This window comes from Glandiceps talaboti, chromosome 11, assembly GCF_964340395.1.
Source record: "Glandiceps talaboti chromosome 11, keGlaTala1.1, whole genome shotgun sequence".
NCBI classification, from domain to species: domain Eukaryota; kingdom Metazoa; phylum Hemichordata; class Enteropneusta; family Spengelidae; genus Glandiceps; species Glandiceps talaboti.
In genome coordinates, this window is record NC_135559.1 from 18525703 (window position 1) to 18545704 (window position 20002).

A 20002-nucleotide genomic window follows, 5' to 3' on the forward strand; every position below is an offset into this window, starting at 1 on the left:
TCTCTCTCTCTCTCTCTCTCTCTCTCTCTCTCTCTCTCTCTCTCTCTCTCTCTCTCTCTCTCTCTCTCTCTCTCTCTCTCTCTCTCTCTCTCTCTCTCTCTCTCTCTCTCTCTCTCTCTCTCTCTCTCTCTCTCTCTCTCTCTCTCTCTCTCTCTCGCTCTCTCTCTCCGTCTCTCCCTCACTCTTATATGTTTTGGTCTACTTGCGTTCATTGCTTCTAGATTGTGTTTTTTTGTAACGGCCATTTTTTCCGTAAGAAAGATTTCCGCATTAATTTTCAATACAGTTTGATTTCCAGCTTGTGTTTTCCTCAAATATCAAAATATATCCAATAGCACAGCCGAAGAAATATTGTGTTCCAAGATTTCTAAAGGTGGTGTGCTCCTATCTTGTAGGTCTTGATCCATCTGGATACCGTCACTCTATCCGTCAACAGGAAGAAGAATCGGAAGCATTACATGGCTATGAGGCACAGTTAGCTGATGATGAAAAATACAAAGACTGCGATAGATTTAAAATTAACTGTAAATGTGGCAAGGAAATTATCATAGATAGTGTCTTTTCTGGCAGTGTAAGTCACTTTACTTGCTTCAATCTAATACTTACCAAAAAAGTAGTTAATTAGAGGAAAATATGAGTGACCTAAGGGGCTTTGTCACTATGAGTCAGAGACGAGTATTGACAAAACCCTTGTCACAAATAGTTTTCTAGTTCAATGGAGAAAAATATATTTGCAAATAATTTAATATTATTATACTGGTAAAATAGTGGAATGCTTTGATTCCTCTTTCAGAATAATGATGTAGATATGTGCTGTCGTGATGAACGACCAGAATATAAATTCCATACTTTTTGTTCAAACATGGTTTGCACATGATATAATAAATAACATGTTTAGTGGCAATAGTAGTCACACATATACATACCAGGTTGTCTACAAATTAATACTTTTTATGCCAGTACCAAATTTCAGAAATTTGTTGCGTTTTAGAAAACTTTCATGTAACACATCTACCTTTCATATCATATCCACATGTGATGCAATGAACCAATGAAATTCTCTCAAAACTGTCACGTGTGATAGATCCACCAATAAAATTATCCCTACAAACTCTTCATCTGTTATACAACCAATGAAATCCCTTCAACAAATTACCACATGATGTAAATCGACCAATAAAAATCATTTCTCCCTTAACAATTCTCCAGTGGAATAATTTGCATCCAAAAATATTTTTTAAATATTTGTAATATTCACATCTTTCTGAGATAAGTAATTTTTTGATCTGTTTAACTGTTTGCATCAATTTTGAGTTGATATGTACCCTGAGGTGTATCACCTTGTCATGTATATCTTGACTATATTTGACAAATTGTTGGCATTTGTTTTATCGTCATACAATGCAGGGAGCCACAATCCAGTGTAGTTTGGACCATTGTACCAATGCAGAGTGCAAAATACAACCTTCACAGTATCTGAAGACTATTAGTAATAAACTCACAATTACAATGAGAGAATACATCAAGAAATATTACAGTGTAAGTACTCATTTATTAGTCTGTGTTCTGTAGAGTCAAACTGAACAACGCTCTTCTTACTTACAGCGTGGTAAATTTAATCGAACCTTGAATGGGGTTCGAACCCCAACCGCAGTTGTAAGAGGCAAGTGGTTTACCCACTTGGCCACCGACAACCCCATATGGCATATGTTGTTTCACACTGATTTTTCAAGTAGGAAGCTATGATAAAATTGTTTTCTAAAATTAAAGCTCCATAATAAATACCCAATCTTCATCCATATGGCCAGTTTAACCCTTTGCGGCCGGCAGGCGCCTGAGGGCATACTTCACCCTAGACTCCGTTGCAGCCGAGAGGCGCCTAAAGGCGTATGTATGCAATGCAACCTTTGACTCGAACGTATGATGTCATTGTTCGTTATAGGGGGGTATTAGCAATTCAATTGCCTAGAAATTGCCGCCAAAAGTCCATTGATATGTATATTGCTGTTTATCATAACACGACGAAGAGGTCAACGGTCAAAATTCGTAGTTCACGGAAAATTTATCAATGAAAATCTAAATATGGCGACCGGTGTAAACAACGAACTGTCAGTGGGTGACGTGATCGCTGATATTTTTGATTCTTCATCTGATTCTGACTCAGAATTTGAGGGATTTACACCGTCTGACATAGAGGACGACGTACCATTAGCCAGGTTAGTTCGACGTTACTCAGATGACGAGGCAGAATTAGATATGTCACCCGATGACAGCGACTCCAGTAGTAGTAGTAGTAGTGATAGTAGTAGTGACGACGACTCGATCGAGTGGTCGCGCGACATAACTGACGTTGATGACTTTGAATTTAACGAAAATTCAGGAATAAATTTTGATTTCAATGATAAATCAGCGAAAGATGTTTTTGATTGTTTTTTCACTCCGGAACTTATGACCAAAATAGTAACTGAAACTAACCGCTACGCTGATCAATGTCGTCGTGATCCAAACAACCGGAAGTCTGCGTGGGAAGGTATATCCGTCGATCATCTTGAAGTGTTTTTAGGTCTAACTTTAGCGATGGGATTAGTTGACAAGAAGGGGTCGTTCAAGGAGTATTGGTCTGAATATTGGCTAACGCAGACCCCTGCTTTTGGAAAACATATGCCTCGTGACATGTACTGTCAAATCTTAAGATATCTTCACTTTGTTGACAATGAAGAACTACCCACTGATCGAAATGACCCTAACTATGATAAACTTCAGAAAATAAAACCTGTAATTGATGTCGTTGTCAGAAAGTTTAGAGAAGTGTATACTCCCGAGAGACAACTAGCTTTAGATGAGACCATGATCAAGTTTAAAGGAAGGTTAGGAATTAAACAGTATATAAAGAACAAACCCAATAAATGGGGGATCAAGGTGTTCAACCTGGCTGAATCTACCTCTGGCTATGTCCTGAATTTGAAGGTGTATCAAGGTCGTGAATCACAAGTGCAAGTGCCTCCTGAAACGTCAGTAACTGATAATGTAGTCTTGACACTAACTACTCCATTTCATAATAAAGGTCATGAATTATATTGTGACAACTACTACACATCCCCTGTCTTATTCAATAAATTGAAGGATAAGAAGATTTTAGCTTGTGGGACAGTTAGACCAAACAGGAAGGGCCTGCCAGTTGAAATGAAACCGAAAAGTCCAGTGGTAAAAAATCTTGCACGTGGGCAATTTATTTGTTGGCAGAAGGGAAGACAGAAAGCTATTGCTTGGAAGGACTCTAGAATAGTGAATGCCCTTACCACATTACCAGTCACTGCAGAGAGTGATACTGTACTAAGGGCAGTTAAGGTCAATGGTAGATGGGAGCAGCAGCAGGTAGATCGACCACTAGTTGTAGAAAGATACAATAAGTACATGGGGGGCGTTGATTTGGCCGACCAGCGCCTTTCAACTTATAAACGTCACATGAAGGGACTTACCTGGTACTTACAAATATTCTGGTATCTACTTGAAGTATGTGTAGTTAATGCATTCCTTCTTTACAAGAAAGCAAACCCACAAGCAAGATGTACTCAACGTAAGTTTCGTGGTAAGCTGATTGAGGAACTGATTGCAGGTCGTTCGTATGTGAAAAAGCCAGGGAGAAAACCCACAACCCAAAGTGATGACATTAGATTCGACAGAAATTTGCAGCATGCACCAGTCTTAACAGAAACTAAATCAAAATGTCAGATACATATGCACAGGAAAGATACTAAGTACATTTGTGGATCATGTAAAGTTAGAATGTGCCCAGTACCCTGCTTCCAACGATACCATTATATGACTGATTACCAGTACAATGATCCGGAGTGTGCAGGTAGAGATTTAGCTAGGAAAAGGAGGAAACTGTAGAGTAGGGTAATTGCAGGGAAAAAACAGAGTAGGGGTGAGTAAAATAAACTTTATTCATAGTTTTGGATGGATTTTATTTTAAAAAAGCAGTGAGTAAGAAGAATAATCAATAATATCATTTGCATAACAATGTGCTAATTTGCATAACAATACACTTTGATACACTGTAACATGTTAACTTTACATAAACCACATTTAAGTTGGGTCAGTTGTCATAGAAACAAAGTCCTAAGCATATGAAAGTTATAATGTCTTGACAAGTAAGTCTCTAAAATTTATTCAGGCCCTAGGGGGTCCTATATAGGGCCACCTATACAGGAAGCAAAGGGTTAAAGGCTTGGGTTTAAATCCCAGGTTCTTGCATTAGTGCTATTTTATCAAGATTAGCTTTGATTATTCTTTTGTTCTGGACCAACTTTTTGTCTAACTTTGTCAGACAACTGTTTTTCACACCTATATTTTTAATCCTAATCTAACCTGGGGTTATTTAAAGGTTTTTTGTAAGGCTGTGCACAAAAAAACTCAAACTAGTTAGTGTAACAGCTTTAGTTGAAAATTAATCAATAATTATTATTATTATTATTCCAGAAAATATGACACCAGAAAATCAATTCAGACACAAATAAAACTATTGTTACTGCTAAAATGATGTAGGCTTGGTGTTTCACTAATGTAACATGATACAGCTAAAATGATGTAGGCTTGGTGTTTCACTAATGTAACATGATACAGCTGAAATGATGTAGGCTTGGTGTTTCACTAATATAACATGATACAGCTAACGTGATATAGGCTTGGTGTTTCACTCATGTAATATGACATTTATTACACACCCTCAGACAACTTTTATTGCAAAAGAAACAATAGGTGTCGTGCATAGTGGGGATGTAGAAGTAGGAAAGTGGAAATGTTGATTATCAGTTAGAAAATAACAATTGCAGCCATTAAAATCATCAAGTCCATGTGTAATGTTTTCATTAGAAGCCTGGTTTTACTGCACTGTGAAAGAATAGGATGCTTATCAATATCAGTGTTCAATGTGATTGGGCAAAGGATCCTGCTGTGTTTATTGGGTCTCTGTTACTGTTAGTCTAGAGTTGAAATATGTCTATCATTGTGTCAAAAACATAATGTCTCATGTGTGAAACACTAAACGTACTTCATTTTAGCTATAATGGTGCTTTTATCATGTGTATATAAAGACCCTGTAATAAAGACAATGTAAACACTGACTGAAGCAGCATGCCTGGATTTGTGGGTATTAATCTTGTAATCAAGATAGTGTAAACATTGAATGGGGTGTGAATGTGGAGCCACTTCAGAAAAAAAGTGGGTATCAAAAAACGGCACCTTACTGTCAGTGTAATTACAACAACATCTGTTGATAGCTTATATCAACATGCCAATATTATGGTTTATGTCTGTGTTTGACAGTCAATTTGTCACTGTTCTGGGTTTTTTTGAATAAAGAAGAAAGTTTACTGAGGACAGAGAGATGAATTTTGTCTCAGAGAAATTAGAAACAGGTTCAAAATCTGTGATTTGTAGGTTTCTTTCAAGGGTTGTCGACAGATGAGTGGTTAGTTCATGTGACTCATACTACTGGAGTGTGTGTTTGAACCCACTGGGTTTGACTAAAATTTAACTAGATCTGTTTGTAAGAAGGGTGATGCTCAGTTTGACTACCAAACATCACAGGTTTTCCCCTGGTAATCCAGTTTCCTCCTGCTTTGCATCAATCAATATTATTATTATGCAACGGATAATGCAAGATGAGTATGTATCAGAATAAGGCGAGAAAGTTTATATTTTATTAACAGGCCTAAAAAAAAATATTGTTTGGTTCCGGTTACCTGACCCCCACCTAGTTTTTCACGCTGACCCTAAACTTTTTTTTTTTACATATTCAAGAAAAAATAAATAAAATCACAAAAATTATGAAGTCTCACACGAAATAGTGGATGCAGAAGCTGACATCAACTTAAAAAGACAAAATAAAACTGTTCAATCTGTAATGGCTGTACATCTGATGAGAAGAAACCAATAATACAGAGACTATATGGAAAGCAACGAAAAACATAACTACCTGAACTAGACACTCACATATGAAAAAAAAAAAAGATTTTAAAAAAATCTACCTACGCTCACCTATTCTAAACTTGGTCATAATCAGAATCACACATTTTTTTTTAGGCATTATTTGAACCTAAAATTTCAAAGTTTTTTTCACTTGTGTCTGTGATTGCAGGGATGGTTGGTGTGTGAAGATTCATCCTGTTGCCATCGTACCAGACAAGTTCCTCTAAATCCACAGAGACAAGGTTTAGTGTGTCCTGCTTGTCAGAGAGCAGTACTCAAAGCAGAGGTAAAGAAGTGCTATCTCTCTCAGCTTTATATCCACGGAAACTGGTGGAGTATAGTTGCAGAAAATGATGGCAAAAAGAACAAAATTTATTGAATTTCAGATGCAAAAATGATGCTGGACTCTAGAGGCTTGATGGACTATTGATATTGACTATTCACATCAGTTTTGAATTTTTAAAGAGAATTGCTTCATATATAAAGTTGGTCTAAGATTGAGATTGAGAATTAGATTCACATGGATGACAATATCAGACCAGTCTCATATTGAGCTGCAGATTCAAGCTCATATTCGAAAATCACCACAACACCCAACAAAAGCAGTCAAACATGAACTAATACCATTGAGGCTTCAGATAATGTTCCCCCTTCACTCTGACTTGATGGGAGAGGGGACATCTCAGTTTGTACAGGGAAAATTACCTCAAAATAGAGATAAAACTTTATCACAAAGACATTTGTTAAAGTTTATCACAAAGACAATTGTTAAAGATCAGCTGATGTATGTTTGTTGGTTGGCTGTCATTCCATTGATGTATTGATTTGTTAAAGATCAGCTGATGTATGTTTGTTGGTTGGCTGTCATTCCATTGATGTATCTGTAACACAGTCATTTAAAAAATATTTTGTCTTATTTAAAAAGTCTGAGACTGAACCTGAGGTCAAATATGAGACTAGTCACGTTGTCTTCTAATGTGAATCTGAATCTGAATCTGATTCTGAATTTGAGACCAAATTTATACATGTCCACACAGATAAGTTCACTACGTTGTGCAAGTGCAAAATGATCCTGTTCACATTTTCAATTCAATATTTTTGGTCTTTTTAGTCATTTTCTCACTTCAAAGTCCACCATTACCTGTGGTTTATCAAAGAACTGTACTCAAAGCAGAGATGATGTAAGAGACGATCGCACAATGTCGTTGTAGCTCTACAAACAAACATCGTTCGTTTAGGTCAAAACCCCCTTCCCTCCCCCTAAGTGAACGTTCATATATGATTAAAATTACAGTGTGATGCAGTCACACCAACATGATCGATGTTATGTAAAAACATGATTGTAAACACATTAAAATACTATCAGAAACCCAGCACCATATCTCACACATTAGAATTAAATTGTTATCAACATCTCAGTAGTAAATACAGAAACTTATCATTGAAGGAATGAAAGTTTTCCATTGAAATTTGGTTAGAGGTGCGAAAATGAAGTTCAGCAATCGCATTGACGCCATACCCCCCCCCCCCCCCAATGAACAAAGTTCGCTTATTAAGCTTGTGTGACATCATGCGATCATCTCTAATGAAAGTATATTGAAAATATTAGTATGTGTAATACGTATACTCTTTAATTGCAATCTATTTAAAAGCTGACAAGTTGTCTCTATCACACATCTCCTTAACAAAACTCGTAGATACATCATTTTTTTAATGGCCTTTATGAACAAAAGAATCATGATCACGTAAGTGACACGACTGTTTATGCACAGAACAAAAAAAAAACAGCAGATGTGAAAAATAGTACAAAAAGCCAATACAATGTTCCCCATCAGATGTTAAAAAGTTGACACATAAATAACTAGCATGTACTCCCACAGTCTGTCAAATTTATTACGCCAATTACATGTAATGGGAAACATATTTTCACTTTACAATGAATAATTACGTTGTTCAACATTTAGTCATATATAATATGGATATTGAAAACATTTGTTTTGACATCACAGGTACCAGCTGTGAATACAAGTTTAAATAAAGTATTCTATATTTATTTCAGTACACTGACAAACAATTATACCTTCAGCTGTCATTTCTACAATATATCTTCGATGTGGACAGGGCACTTAACAATCTACCAGAACATGATAAATGTAAGTTTTAATCGAAAAAGTTGTCAATGGGATTTTCGTCCATCCATCTATCTGTCTCTCTGTCTGTCTGTCAGTCCAACCTGGTTGTCTGTGTCTTGCCATATCAGTAACATTGTAAATTGAAATGTGTTTAAGAGATAAGTTTTATTTTAAAAGTTTTCCAACTTTGTTACGGTTGATAGCCCCAACAAGCACAAGTATTGAAGTATAGGAATGGGCTCCAGTAATCTATCTGTGTGATTGTCTGTGTGTCTGTCTGGCTGTCTGTCTGTCTGTGTCAAGTCATATCTGTAAATATTGTTATTTGAAATATGTATAAAATTCAAACTTATATTTAAAAGTTTCTCAACATTGTGAGAATTTATAGCCACACGAGGCTCAAGTCATCTCTCTCTCTCTCTCTCTCTCTCTCTCTCTCTCTCTCTCTCTCTCTCTCTCTCTCTCTCTCTCTCTCTCTCTCTCTCTCTCTCTCTCTCTCTCTCTCTCTCTCTCTCTCTCTCTCTCACTCTCTCTCTCTCTCTCTCTCTCACTCTCTCTCTCTCTCTACTCTCTCTAATTTGATATGATATAGTATCATACTCACATACCAATTTGATATATATTTTAGCTTTGATGAATATTTACCACTGAATTTGCATACTGAATTGATCATTTGCATATCTTATGAATCATGATATGTATGTCATGACTTTAATGAATATTTACTACTGAATTTGCATACTCTATTCATAATTTCCATACCTTATGAATTTTGAAAAGTATATCTTAACTTTCATGAATATTTACTACAGAATTTGCATACTTAATCCAGAATTTGCATATCTTATGGATTTTGATGGACGTTTAACACAGACTTTGCATAAAGAACTGATAGTTTGCCCGTTATAAGTGTTGATATATATAGTTCCATTTTATGAAATTTCCCTTTGATGGATATTTAGTGTGTAATGTGCATACTTAATCTATAATTTGCATATCTTATGAATGTGGATATGTCTGCTTTTGAAGGGATAATTACTACAATATTTACATACTGTAATAAAATTTGCAATATTCTACTTTATTCCAGACTTTGCTACTCAATTTGCATACTTAATCCACAATTTGCATATCTTTTGAATGTTGTTGCAGGGATATATGCTTATGTACAGACTGTAATACAAATTGCAATACCATTCTGTTTTATTTCAGACTTTGCTAAGAATATGGTGAAGCCAATGAGAGAAGCCTACAAGACAGTTAAGAAAGTCGTTGATGATAAAATGAAACAAAATGCTTACTCTGAAGTCAACTTGACAAAGTTGTTTGAAGGACTATTTACCGGTACCATGAAATGAATAACTTTTAATCATGTTTTATTGTTCCATGCTCATATCTCAGAAAGTTATGTTTTACAACTGTGCAAATCTGTCTTTTTGTTATGAAAGGTCTCGCGGCCCATCACACATAAATTGACACTACAGTAGATTGCCTATCAGTAAATAGTTGGTAATTATTCATGGTTTGAATTTACATATGTAAATTACCCATTGTTATATCAATGCATAATGATATGTAAATTAGTTATAGTAAAGTTACTTTATTAGAATCTATTTTTTGAAGCGACTATAGTTTTCGTCTGAATCATTCAGATGCAGCAGCATAATCATGTTATGCCGTTTGCCGTTTCTATTACGAGGTCACCTGACCAAACGGCATAACATCATTACGCTGACGATGTCTGAGTGATTCGGATGAAAGCTACGTAGTTGCATCAAAAAACTAGATTCCAATAAAGGTAACTTCACTATTACCACTATAAATAATGGAATCAAAACATCAATTTCTATTCTGAAATGTAAATTGTTACGTGAATTTATGTTTAAAATGTTCATTTTCGAGATTCCTGGATTAGATGTGCAAATTTAGTACCAAATTTTTATTTGGCTAACTTTGACATGAGTGTCAGAGTTCCAAAATTTGGACTTTATTTTGTACATAAACTGGACAGCTAGATTTGATGAATGGTTTTCATATCACTTGGTGATTTATCATCGTATATATATATATATTGGACAGTTTCAACATGTTATCTTTTTTGTTCAGTGGAGAGTTAACTACCTCGACTTTTTGAATCCTTGTCCAAACATAGAACCGTTACTATTGACACTTGTAATACAGAAATACATGACAGACTACATATTGTACATGGAGACAGATTTTACAGCAAGCACAAATGTACACATCCACTAAAGTGTGTTGATAAAAGTCAGACTATGTATATAATGAAGTGTTTTTTGTTCCGTAAATAACTTGGAACACCTCAGCTGTTACAAATCGGGGTTAGAATCATCTTTGTTAGGTCAGAAACAAAGATGGATTTATATTGGGGGTTGTCAAACAAAATAAAACAGCTTTGATGTGAATACTTTATGTCGTATCTTTTTGTTGTGTTTTTTTTTCCTGTTTGTATGTCTTTAAAGTGAGACAAGTAGAGTTTATAATATGTTTTACTCGGGTGTAAATATTATGACAGAACCCTGTGACGCGTGAGTGCAAGTGTGGTGTACTTGGGGTATTTGCATGAGTGCGTACAGTGTCCTCTGTGGCCATACTTTCATGTGCATAGGGAGTGAAAATGCAGCAAAAAAAACACTGCAAGAACGAGTGCAAATATCGCTGAGTACCCACATTGGAACTCATGTGGCATGTGGTTCTGTTATTGCATATGTTTATCCGAAACAATAGATTTCCGTAAAACTTACACTATGAGATCACATGCTTTCTTATAGAGCAAATGATCACATCCTCATTTGCATATCATTTGCATGCAGGTATGCAATAATGTTTTTGGTATTGCACTGCAGAGCAAATACCACTAGTATGCACATGCACCAGTGCAAGTAATCTCTGGTACATATGTAATAATACCACTAGTATGCGCACACACCAGTGCAAGTAATCTCTGGTACATATGTAATAATACCACTAATACCCTCACACACCGGTGTGAGTAATCTCTGGTACATATGTAATAATACCACTAATACCCTCACACACCGGTGTGAGTAATCTCTGGTACATATGTAATAATACCACTAATACCCTCACACACCAGTGTAAGTAATCTCTGGTACATATGTAATAATACCACTAGTATGCACACACACACCAGTGCAAGTAATCTCTGGTACATATGTAATAATACCACTAATACCCTCACACACCGGTGTGAGTAATCTCTGGTACATATGTAATAACCACTAGTACCCTCGCACACCGGTGCAAGTAATCTCTGGTACATATGTAATAATACCACTAGTATGCACACACACCGGTGTAAGTAATCTCTGGTACATATGTAATAATTCATTGAACCTGGAGTGAACTATACTAGTTTATACATTTTTGGGGGGTAAATTTTAATGTCGGTTAAAAAAAATACAAGTTGAGTACTAAGAGGCATATGAAATCATCACTTGTAATTGAATGAACTCAATCCTGGTATTTAGAAATATTTCTTAAAAAGTCAAAGACTGACAGTTTGCAGTCAAAAGCTCTCAGCCTATCAAAGTATGTTGTGTTTATTGGTTAAAAGTTTAGTACTCTCAATGGCATTTTGTTGTACTATACTGAAGTGGCAGGGAAACTGCTTTGATGCTATCAAGTGTGCTGATGTCAATACAATTTGAATATCATCAAAGGCATGTATTGATATCAATATACTATTTTTGTTTACTGATTTATGTAATTATTTTTACTGCAGTCAAACAGCTGATAAACTTAGATTTTGCAACATTAAAGGTGCACTAGCTGCAACTTGGACTTGAAACTGTTTTGTTAGATATACTGACTTACTCATAATATTGTACACCCTGAGATGTAATAAATCATCTATTGGTAAATGTATTTGTGTAGCAGTACACACAGTATGGTGTGCTACATCCAATCAAATTTATTTTTAGGTCCATACCCAAAACTCAGCACCACAATGAATAATTTCAACTTATTACTATACAACTTATAGATGAAATAGACCTCTAATTATCTTGTACAGTGTCTAATAATTGGTATTTTAACAAATTTCAGTAAACACTTTGTTGTTTGTCAGATTGACAAAAAACTCCAGTTACAGCCAGCGCATCTTTAATGTTACATCTCTTCATTGACATGAATTAAATCATCATCAGGCTTTGTTAACATGTTGATGACACAATTGAGTTTCATCAACATTTTAGAATACATAAATTATGTTGCCAAATCATTTACATATTCTGCTAAATACCAGTTTGAAGTTCTACCAATATCAAGTAATGTATTAAGTATGCTTCAGTAAGTACAAATATATTGGTGTCTTGTATATGCAGTAAAAAAAACACCCACCCCCAAAAATTCACCCAGTAAGCCATATTTTATGCACCACTGACTCACAGAAACTTCTTTTTGCACACCGACACTGTGTATTCCGCTATCCATTACCATGGAATTCACAAAGAAACCCACTTTCTATCAGTTTGACAAAAAAAAATTGTGGTTTTCCATCCGTCACCACCCTAGTTTTACCCCATTCCATCTCTCGCATCACCCCATTAGTTTTATCAGATTCCACCCCTCATGTCACCCCGCTAGTTTTAATGGATTCCAACCCCTCACATCACCCCTGTCCATTTTTCCAGATTCCATCCCTCATCACCCCTGTTCATTTTACCAGATTCCACCCCTCACATCACCCCAGTTCATTTTAACAGATTCCACCCCTCACATCACCCCTGTTCATTTTTCCAGATTCCATCCCTCATCACCCCTGTTCATTTTAACAGATTCCACCCCTCACATCATCCCCTGTTCATTTTATCAGATTCCACCCCTCACATCACCCCTGTTCATTTTAACAGATTCCACCCCTCACATCACCCCTGTTCATTTTAACAGATTTCACCCCTCTCTTCATTTCACCAGATTCCACCCCTTACATCATGTCTGTTCATTTTACCAGATTCTACCCCTCACATCACCCCAGTTCATTTTACCAGTGATTCCACCCCTCACATCACCCCAGTTCAATTTACCAGATTCTACCCCTCACGTCACCCCAGTTCATTTTACCAGATTCCACCCCTCACATCACCCCTGTTCATTTTACCAGATTCTACCCCTCACATCACCCCAGTTCATTTTACCAGATTCCACCCCTCACATCACCCCAGTTCATTTTACCAGATTTCACCCCTTACATCATGTCTGTTCATTTTACCAGATTCCACCCCTCACATCACCCCTGTTCATTTTACCAGATTCTACCCCTCACATCACCCCTGTTCATTTTACCAGATTCTACCCCTCACATCACCCCAGTTCAGTTTACCAGATTCTACCCCTCACATCCCCCCAGTTCATTTTACCAGATTCCACCCCTCACATCACCCCTGTCCATGGAATTCACAAAGAAACCCACTTTCTATCAGTTTGACAAAAAAAAATTGTGGTTTTCCATCCGTCACCACCCTAGTTTTACCCCATTCCATCTCTCGCATCACCCCATTAGTTTTATCAGATTCCACCCCTCATGTCACCCCGCTAGTTTTAATGGATTCCAACCCCTCACATCACCCCTGTCCATTTTTCCAGATTCCATCCCTCATCACCCCTGTTCATTTTACCAGATTCCACCCCTCACATCACCCCAGTTCATTTTAACAGATTCCACCCCTCACATCACCCCTGTTCATTTTTCCAGATTCCATCCCTCATCACCCCTGTTCATTTTAACAGATTCCACCCCTCACATCATCCCCTGTTCATTTTATCAGATTCCACCCCTCACATCACCCCTGTTCATTTTAACAGATTCCACCCCTCACATCACCCCTGTTCATTTTAACAGATTCCACCCCTCACATCACCCCTGTTCATTTTAACAGATTTCACCCCTCTCTTCATTTCACCAGATTCCACCCCTTACATCATGTCTGTTCATTTTACCAGATTCTACCCCTCACATCACCCCAGTTCATTTTACCAGTGATTCCACCCCTCACATCACCCCAGTTCAATTTACCAGATTCTACCCCTCACGTCACCCCAGTTCATTTTACCAGATTCCACCCCTCACATCACCCCTGTTCATTTTACCAGATTCTACCCCTCACATCACCCCAGTTCATTTTACCAGATTCCACCCCTCACATCACCCCAGTTCATTTTACCAGATTTCACCCCTTACATCATGTCTGTTCATTTTACCAGATTCCACCCCTCACATCACCCCTGTTCATTTTACCAGATTCTACCCCTCACATCACCCCTGTTCATTTTACCAGATTCTACCCCTCACATCACCCCAGTTCAGTTTACCAGATTCTACCCCTCACATCCCCCCAGTTCATTTTACCAGATTCCACCCCTCACATCACCCCTGTTCATTTTACCAGATTCTACCCCTCACATCACCCCAGTTCATTTTACCAGATTCCACCCCTCACATCACCCCAGTTCATTTTACCAGATTCCACCCCTCACATCACCCCAGTTCATTTTACCAGTGATTCCACCCCTCTGTTCGAGGGTTCCTAAACCATGTAATTAGCAAACACAGTAAAACTCGTGTAACTGTAGTTCAGCTTCCAAAGTATGTTCTACTATCATGAAGTGATGAAAATTCCATCCTATTTTTTCTTCCATGTGTCCTGCTGTCTGTGGCTCCATTTTCTTTCGGGGAATTCGTGTGGCACTACCACAAACTTGTAACTTAAAACGACCCTGGTTTACGACCCCGGGCGGACAGCGTGTACATAAAAAAAAAGAACCTTGTACACATTTGCGACAAAATACCCCATAGCCCAATAAAAGTGTACATGCCATTGTTAAAAGCTTGAGTGTAATGGATTTTTGTATGTTTCCCACACTAGTTGACTATTACAGCACTATTGTAGAATATTTTATAAAGCAAACAAGTAATAGTCTGTCACTCTTCTCGTTTCATTAATCAGTTACCCATGGTTACCCATGCGAAACCTACAGGTGCTACGGTTGCATGGGGCTGTCTAACATCCGGGATATATAGTGGGCTGACCAATCAGAAAGCAGTCGGTATCACCGCCGGATACAATACCCATAGAGTGTCTGTAAAGCCTGGTCGAGTCTCAGAGGACAAAAGTCCCAAACTTGAAAAGACATCTTAAGAAAGAAAAAGAACTGCTTTGGTTAAACGCAGACCAAGTCTAACAAAAAAAGTGTGTGGTTCCGATTACGCTCAATTTTAGAATAGGTGGGGAAGTTACGGATTGGTCATTTTATTTTATTTTGTAATATAAATTTTCATATGTGAGTGTCTAGTTCAGGTAGTTATGTTTTCCGTTGTTTTCCATTTAGTCTCTGTGCTATTGCTTCCTTCTCATCAGATGTACAACCATTATAGATCGGAAGAACAGTTTTATATTGTCTTTTTAAGTTGATGTCAGTTTCCACATCCACTATTTGTTGCGAGACTTCACAATTTTTGCAATTTTATTTTAAAAAGTTTAGGTTAAAATGTTAAGTTAGTTTAGGCCTAATAAAACTAATTCCTGGGGATTAGGTCTACAATTAACTTGTCTTATAGTTTTTTGATATTATTTGATTTGGCATGGTTACTGTAATGTGATAAGCTGTGAAGATGAGATGATGAAAGTTTCTTAGAAGACAACGTTTCTTGTAAAGTTGGCGATGAAAACTACGGACAGGAATAAATCAACAGTATCGTGAATTGTCTATAGACCGTTAAATCCGGTTTTGAATATTGTAAACCACAGGGAGCCAGGAAACAAAAACATCAAACATCAAACAAACAAACAAACAAACAAACACACACACACACACACACACACACACACACACACAAATAATATGAGTGAGTCGGTACTAAATTAAATACAATACACATATGAGTAGCTTGCTTTCATTACACCATGCACGAGCATACAAATATTACTCTGGTCGTTCTACGTCACGACAACGCGTGTCTACGTCACTGGTTCTGCTGTGTTCAGACATAAGTCAAAACGTTCAAAATTGCCATCACTTTCATCACTGTTTTTCTTTTATGTTACTGGCGCTGGTATAATGATGTTATTCTCAAATATTTGTTTAATTCAGCCGGAAAATACTCGTGACCTACTCGTAACTCGTCTATCGACTCGTATTGATAAAGACGCCTTAGGTCACTCGTAGTTTCTTTGGCTTAACACAGGAAAATATTGGGGAAATAATATCTATACTTTGATGGGCCTCTATATACTAAATAAAACTATGTATATATCCCTACTACCTATAGGATATACAGTGTAGGTCCGTGTACATATACTGCATGGTGTATACTTTAACTAACCCTGTGTGTGTGTGTGTGTGTGTGTGTGTGTGTGTGTGCGTGTGTACGTGTGTGTGTGTTTGTTTGTCTATCTATCTATTTGTTTGTTTGTTTGTTTGTTTGTGTGTGTGTGTGTTTGTTTGTTTGTTTGTTTGTTTGTTTGTTTACTTATAACATTGTTCTTAGGCCATATCTGCTGACACATCAATATGCTTGAGTTTCTTATTAGATGTCTGACCACCTTCAACTTTCGTCTATTGGAACGTTGTCGTTTATTGCAGTGTTTCTTTTCGTCTATATCTCAACTTTTCTCTGTCACGTTTAAAATTCTTAATGTTGATACTGTAAATACGTTTAACGGGATTATTCACCCAGTTGAAATATCGAGACAAAGGTTGCACAGGGTGAAGGTACGAAAGCTGTGTCACAAAAACCAGAGTGTGTGATTCGTGACTTGAATAGTAATTAGATAATTTGCATAATCCGGTGACATTAAGTTGACAAAGGTGTCTACTTACCTTTGACACTCTATTTCAAGATTATATGGTTATCTTTAAGTATGCATAATTCAATTTTTAATATGAAATGGCACATCACTACCATAACGTCATATTGCCATGTACAAGCATAAAGGTACTTACACCAATGACACTATCATGTAGGCATGACGACATGACTTGCATATTAATGACGTAACTACCATTTTGTGTTTTAACTCTGTTAGTAATACATTGTATACTTATATCAGTGACTTCACTTCAAACTTCACTGACTCATACGCCTACGGTTGAAGTTGAATTATGCATCTTAAGTACTTTATTTGCATAGTTATTAACACATTCACTGGTACAGCTTCTAATTACGGTAGCTTAGTCTTTTTATCAACTGGACGCCGCCTTAAGATGTGTTAATTGAAATGGCATGTTTACGCTAACAATATATATATATATATATATATATATATATATATATATATATATATATATATATATATATATATATATGTATGTATATATATATATATATATTATATTATATTATATTATATTGTATTATATTATATTATATTTCAATCGTGTGTATAAAGTTTTATTAAGAGAATATTGATATGCAAAACTAGAACTTTATCGGATTATTTCTGTCGATGCTAGTATGTCCATAATTATGCACGATCGAACTTTGTGTACATCGACGGTTTCTACTGGAACAAGGCTGTGTGAGTTAACTCCGTGCACGCGCAGAGAGTTCATTAATTCACTAACATTGACGCGGTGACATCGGGCCAGGTGTTGCTACTCTTGTTGAAAATCAAGTAGATTTTTGTGATGAAGTTTTGCTACTTAAAAGTCGTTTAGTAACGAACTCTCGCTATTCAACATTGAATACCAACATAGATGCAGAACAGATTGACTCTCTTTCCTCGACGATACAGTGTCGGGTCGGATCGTCCAAAGTCACTTGGCAACCGTATGCCGTCTTCGCTATTTCTCACGTTTCGAAGTAAATCGAGAACGCGATCTTCAAAATTGGATCAAATAGTTTACATAAACAACCGCAAATTGAAGTATTTAACAAGTGGCCGATGTTTACACGCCTAACTGAAGAAATGAAAACGGAAAAAAATCGACAGATGTACCGGGAGTCGTTTCACCTATTTGCACACCTGGGCTGACTCACTTAAGACGACTGAATCAAAAGAGACCGGAGTGTAAGCAAAGCAAGCCGACACTGATTATCAGCGCCTACAGACAAACACGTAGAAATAAACATTGACACAGTCAGATACATGAAATGCACACACAAGAAATGAGAAAGAAACACAAACGAGAGTAAATGAAAGAAATGAACGCGACCGAATGAAATTGACAAACTACGACCCCGGTACTCTCTTCGCTGCACATATGTCCCCGCCGCACCACCGTTAATTGCTGCGGAGGGTGTTACTAGCTTTTGTAATGTGTGCACCGGATTAGAACCTCATACTCGTGGACATATGTCACTTGTTATACGCACAGTGTTTTTTTTTATTCTATTAATAGGGAGAATAGCGAGGCAAATGGCGCTAGAATGTAAACTAGATTCTTACATTTTCGTTTGTGGAAGGTAAACATTGAGAAGGCAGACTGTTTTGCGAATCAACACGTCTGTGTAGATTTCTTTGTGATATCAAAACTCGTTCAAATTTTATTTATATCTCCAACATTTGTCATATCTCGGGAGAAATCAATCATTGAAATGTACTTTAACGGTAGACACACGTGTTACAATATCACGATCCCATGATTAAACAAAATAATGAATCAATTTCGCTAATTTGATTTTTTTTTGGTCGTCTATTTCTCAAGTTTGGAAATGTACATTGTTGATGTGACAAAGATGTGCGAACAAGTAATGAATAGAGGGGTATTTCCGTTTCCAAAATTCCAATGAAATTAGTGAATACACTTTAAAGTTTGTATTTAATCTAAATAAGTTAATCAAGGGATTGTCAATGAATGGGACGTCTCGTCGATAAATTGGCTTGTTAAGTTTGACTGACTGGAGACGAGGAATTCATCTTAAAAACGAACTTGTGATGACCCTCTTTTTTTTTATTTTTCCTTGCTTTTCATGCAGTAATGAGGAAAGTTGTTGCGCCGCTTGGTTGTTTATCTTGGCTATATGGCCTGACCCACTCAAGGGAAAAATCGATCTCGTTTCTCTTTTAGGGATCTGTTTGTAAAGGCATTTAATTTACAGAAAAGTCTCGCTATTGGCAATATGTTTGACTTCGCAGACTATTTTGTTTCTTCACACTGCCGATTACACCATTGAGTTTTAATCAAATTAACACCTGTTATAATGTACTGTCATTCAAGACACCCAATGTTGTTCTTGCTTTCATCCACCAATCTTTTCAAGTGATCACGTCTCGTCAAGAAGGTGTTGAAACGAAAGCCGCAACCGACCCATTTCATTTCATCCGTGTTTTGTCTCCGCAATCGCTATTGATTTGATTCAATGATGCGTCATATTGCGAGTGTATTGCCTATACTCGCAATTAACTCTTCATTATCTTCAAGTTACCACCTGAAATTTAGTGACCAAAAATTACCGTTTTGGAAGGAAATTTTAGCGAATTTTTCGTTCATTTTAGAGGACAATTGTTTGAAATTTACCTTCTCATGAATTTGTGCCAAAATGAAGGCAATAAAAGGCAAAACAGATTCGGGACCGTTCTGAAATTCTTGCAGGTTTCTGTTAGGTTTTGACGACGGCAAAACCCCAGGCTCGTTCGCAAACGTGTTTGAACAAAAGATGTTGTACATTGTTTTTAAAAGATAAATTACATGTTTATTTTAGACCAGTTACAGGGACGAAGCAATTGTTTATATCGATTGGTCGGAATCGATAAAGAAGTATACAATGATCAGATTACAAGGAGTCTTTTTAGAAAATTGTCCGCGGTGATTTTGTTTTATTTAGGTGAAAAGGGCCAATATTCATGAAGAGTAAGATATATTCCACTCATCATGCCAGAGTCGTATCACCGTGTGTACCGGCGTATACGTCC

General features: G+C 36.8%; 1 protein-coding gene across 1 annotated transcript in view; it reads left to right on the forward strand.

The window, feature by feature from the left end:
• Positions 1–9620, forward strand: part of LOC144441896 (DNA polymerase alpha catalytic subunit-like) — a 38135-nt gene extending 28515 nt beyond the window's left edge. Inside the window, exons 34-38 of the mRNA XM_078131149.1 lie at positions 396–571; positions 1408–1539; positions 6143–6259; positions 8033–8126; positions 9318–9620. Of these exons, the coding sequence (XP_077987275.1) occupies positions 396–571; positions 1408–1539; positions 6143–6259; positions 8033–8126; positions 9318–9463 (665 nt within the window). The 3' untranslated portion in view covers positions 9464–9620. The remainder of the gene's footprint in view (positions 1–395; positions 572–1407; positions 1540–6142; positions 6260–8032; positions 8127–9317) is intronic.
• Positions 9621–20002: the final 10382 nt, after the last annotated feature.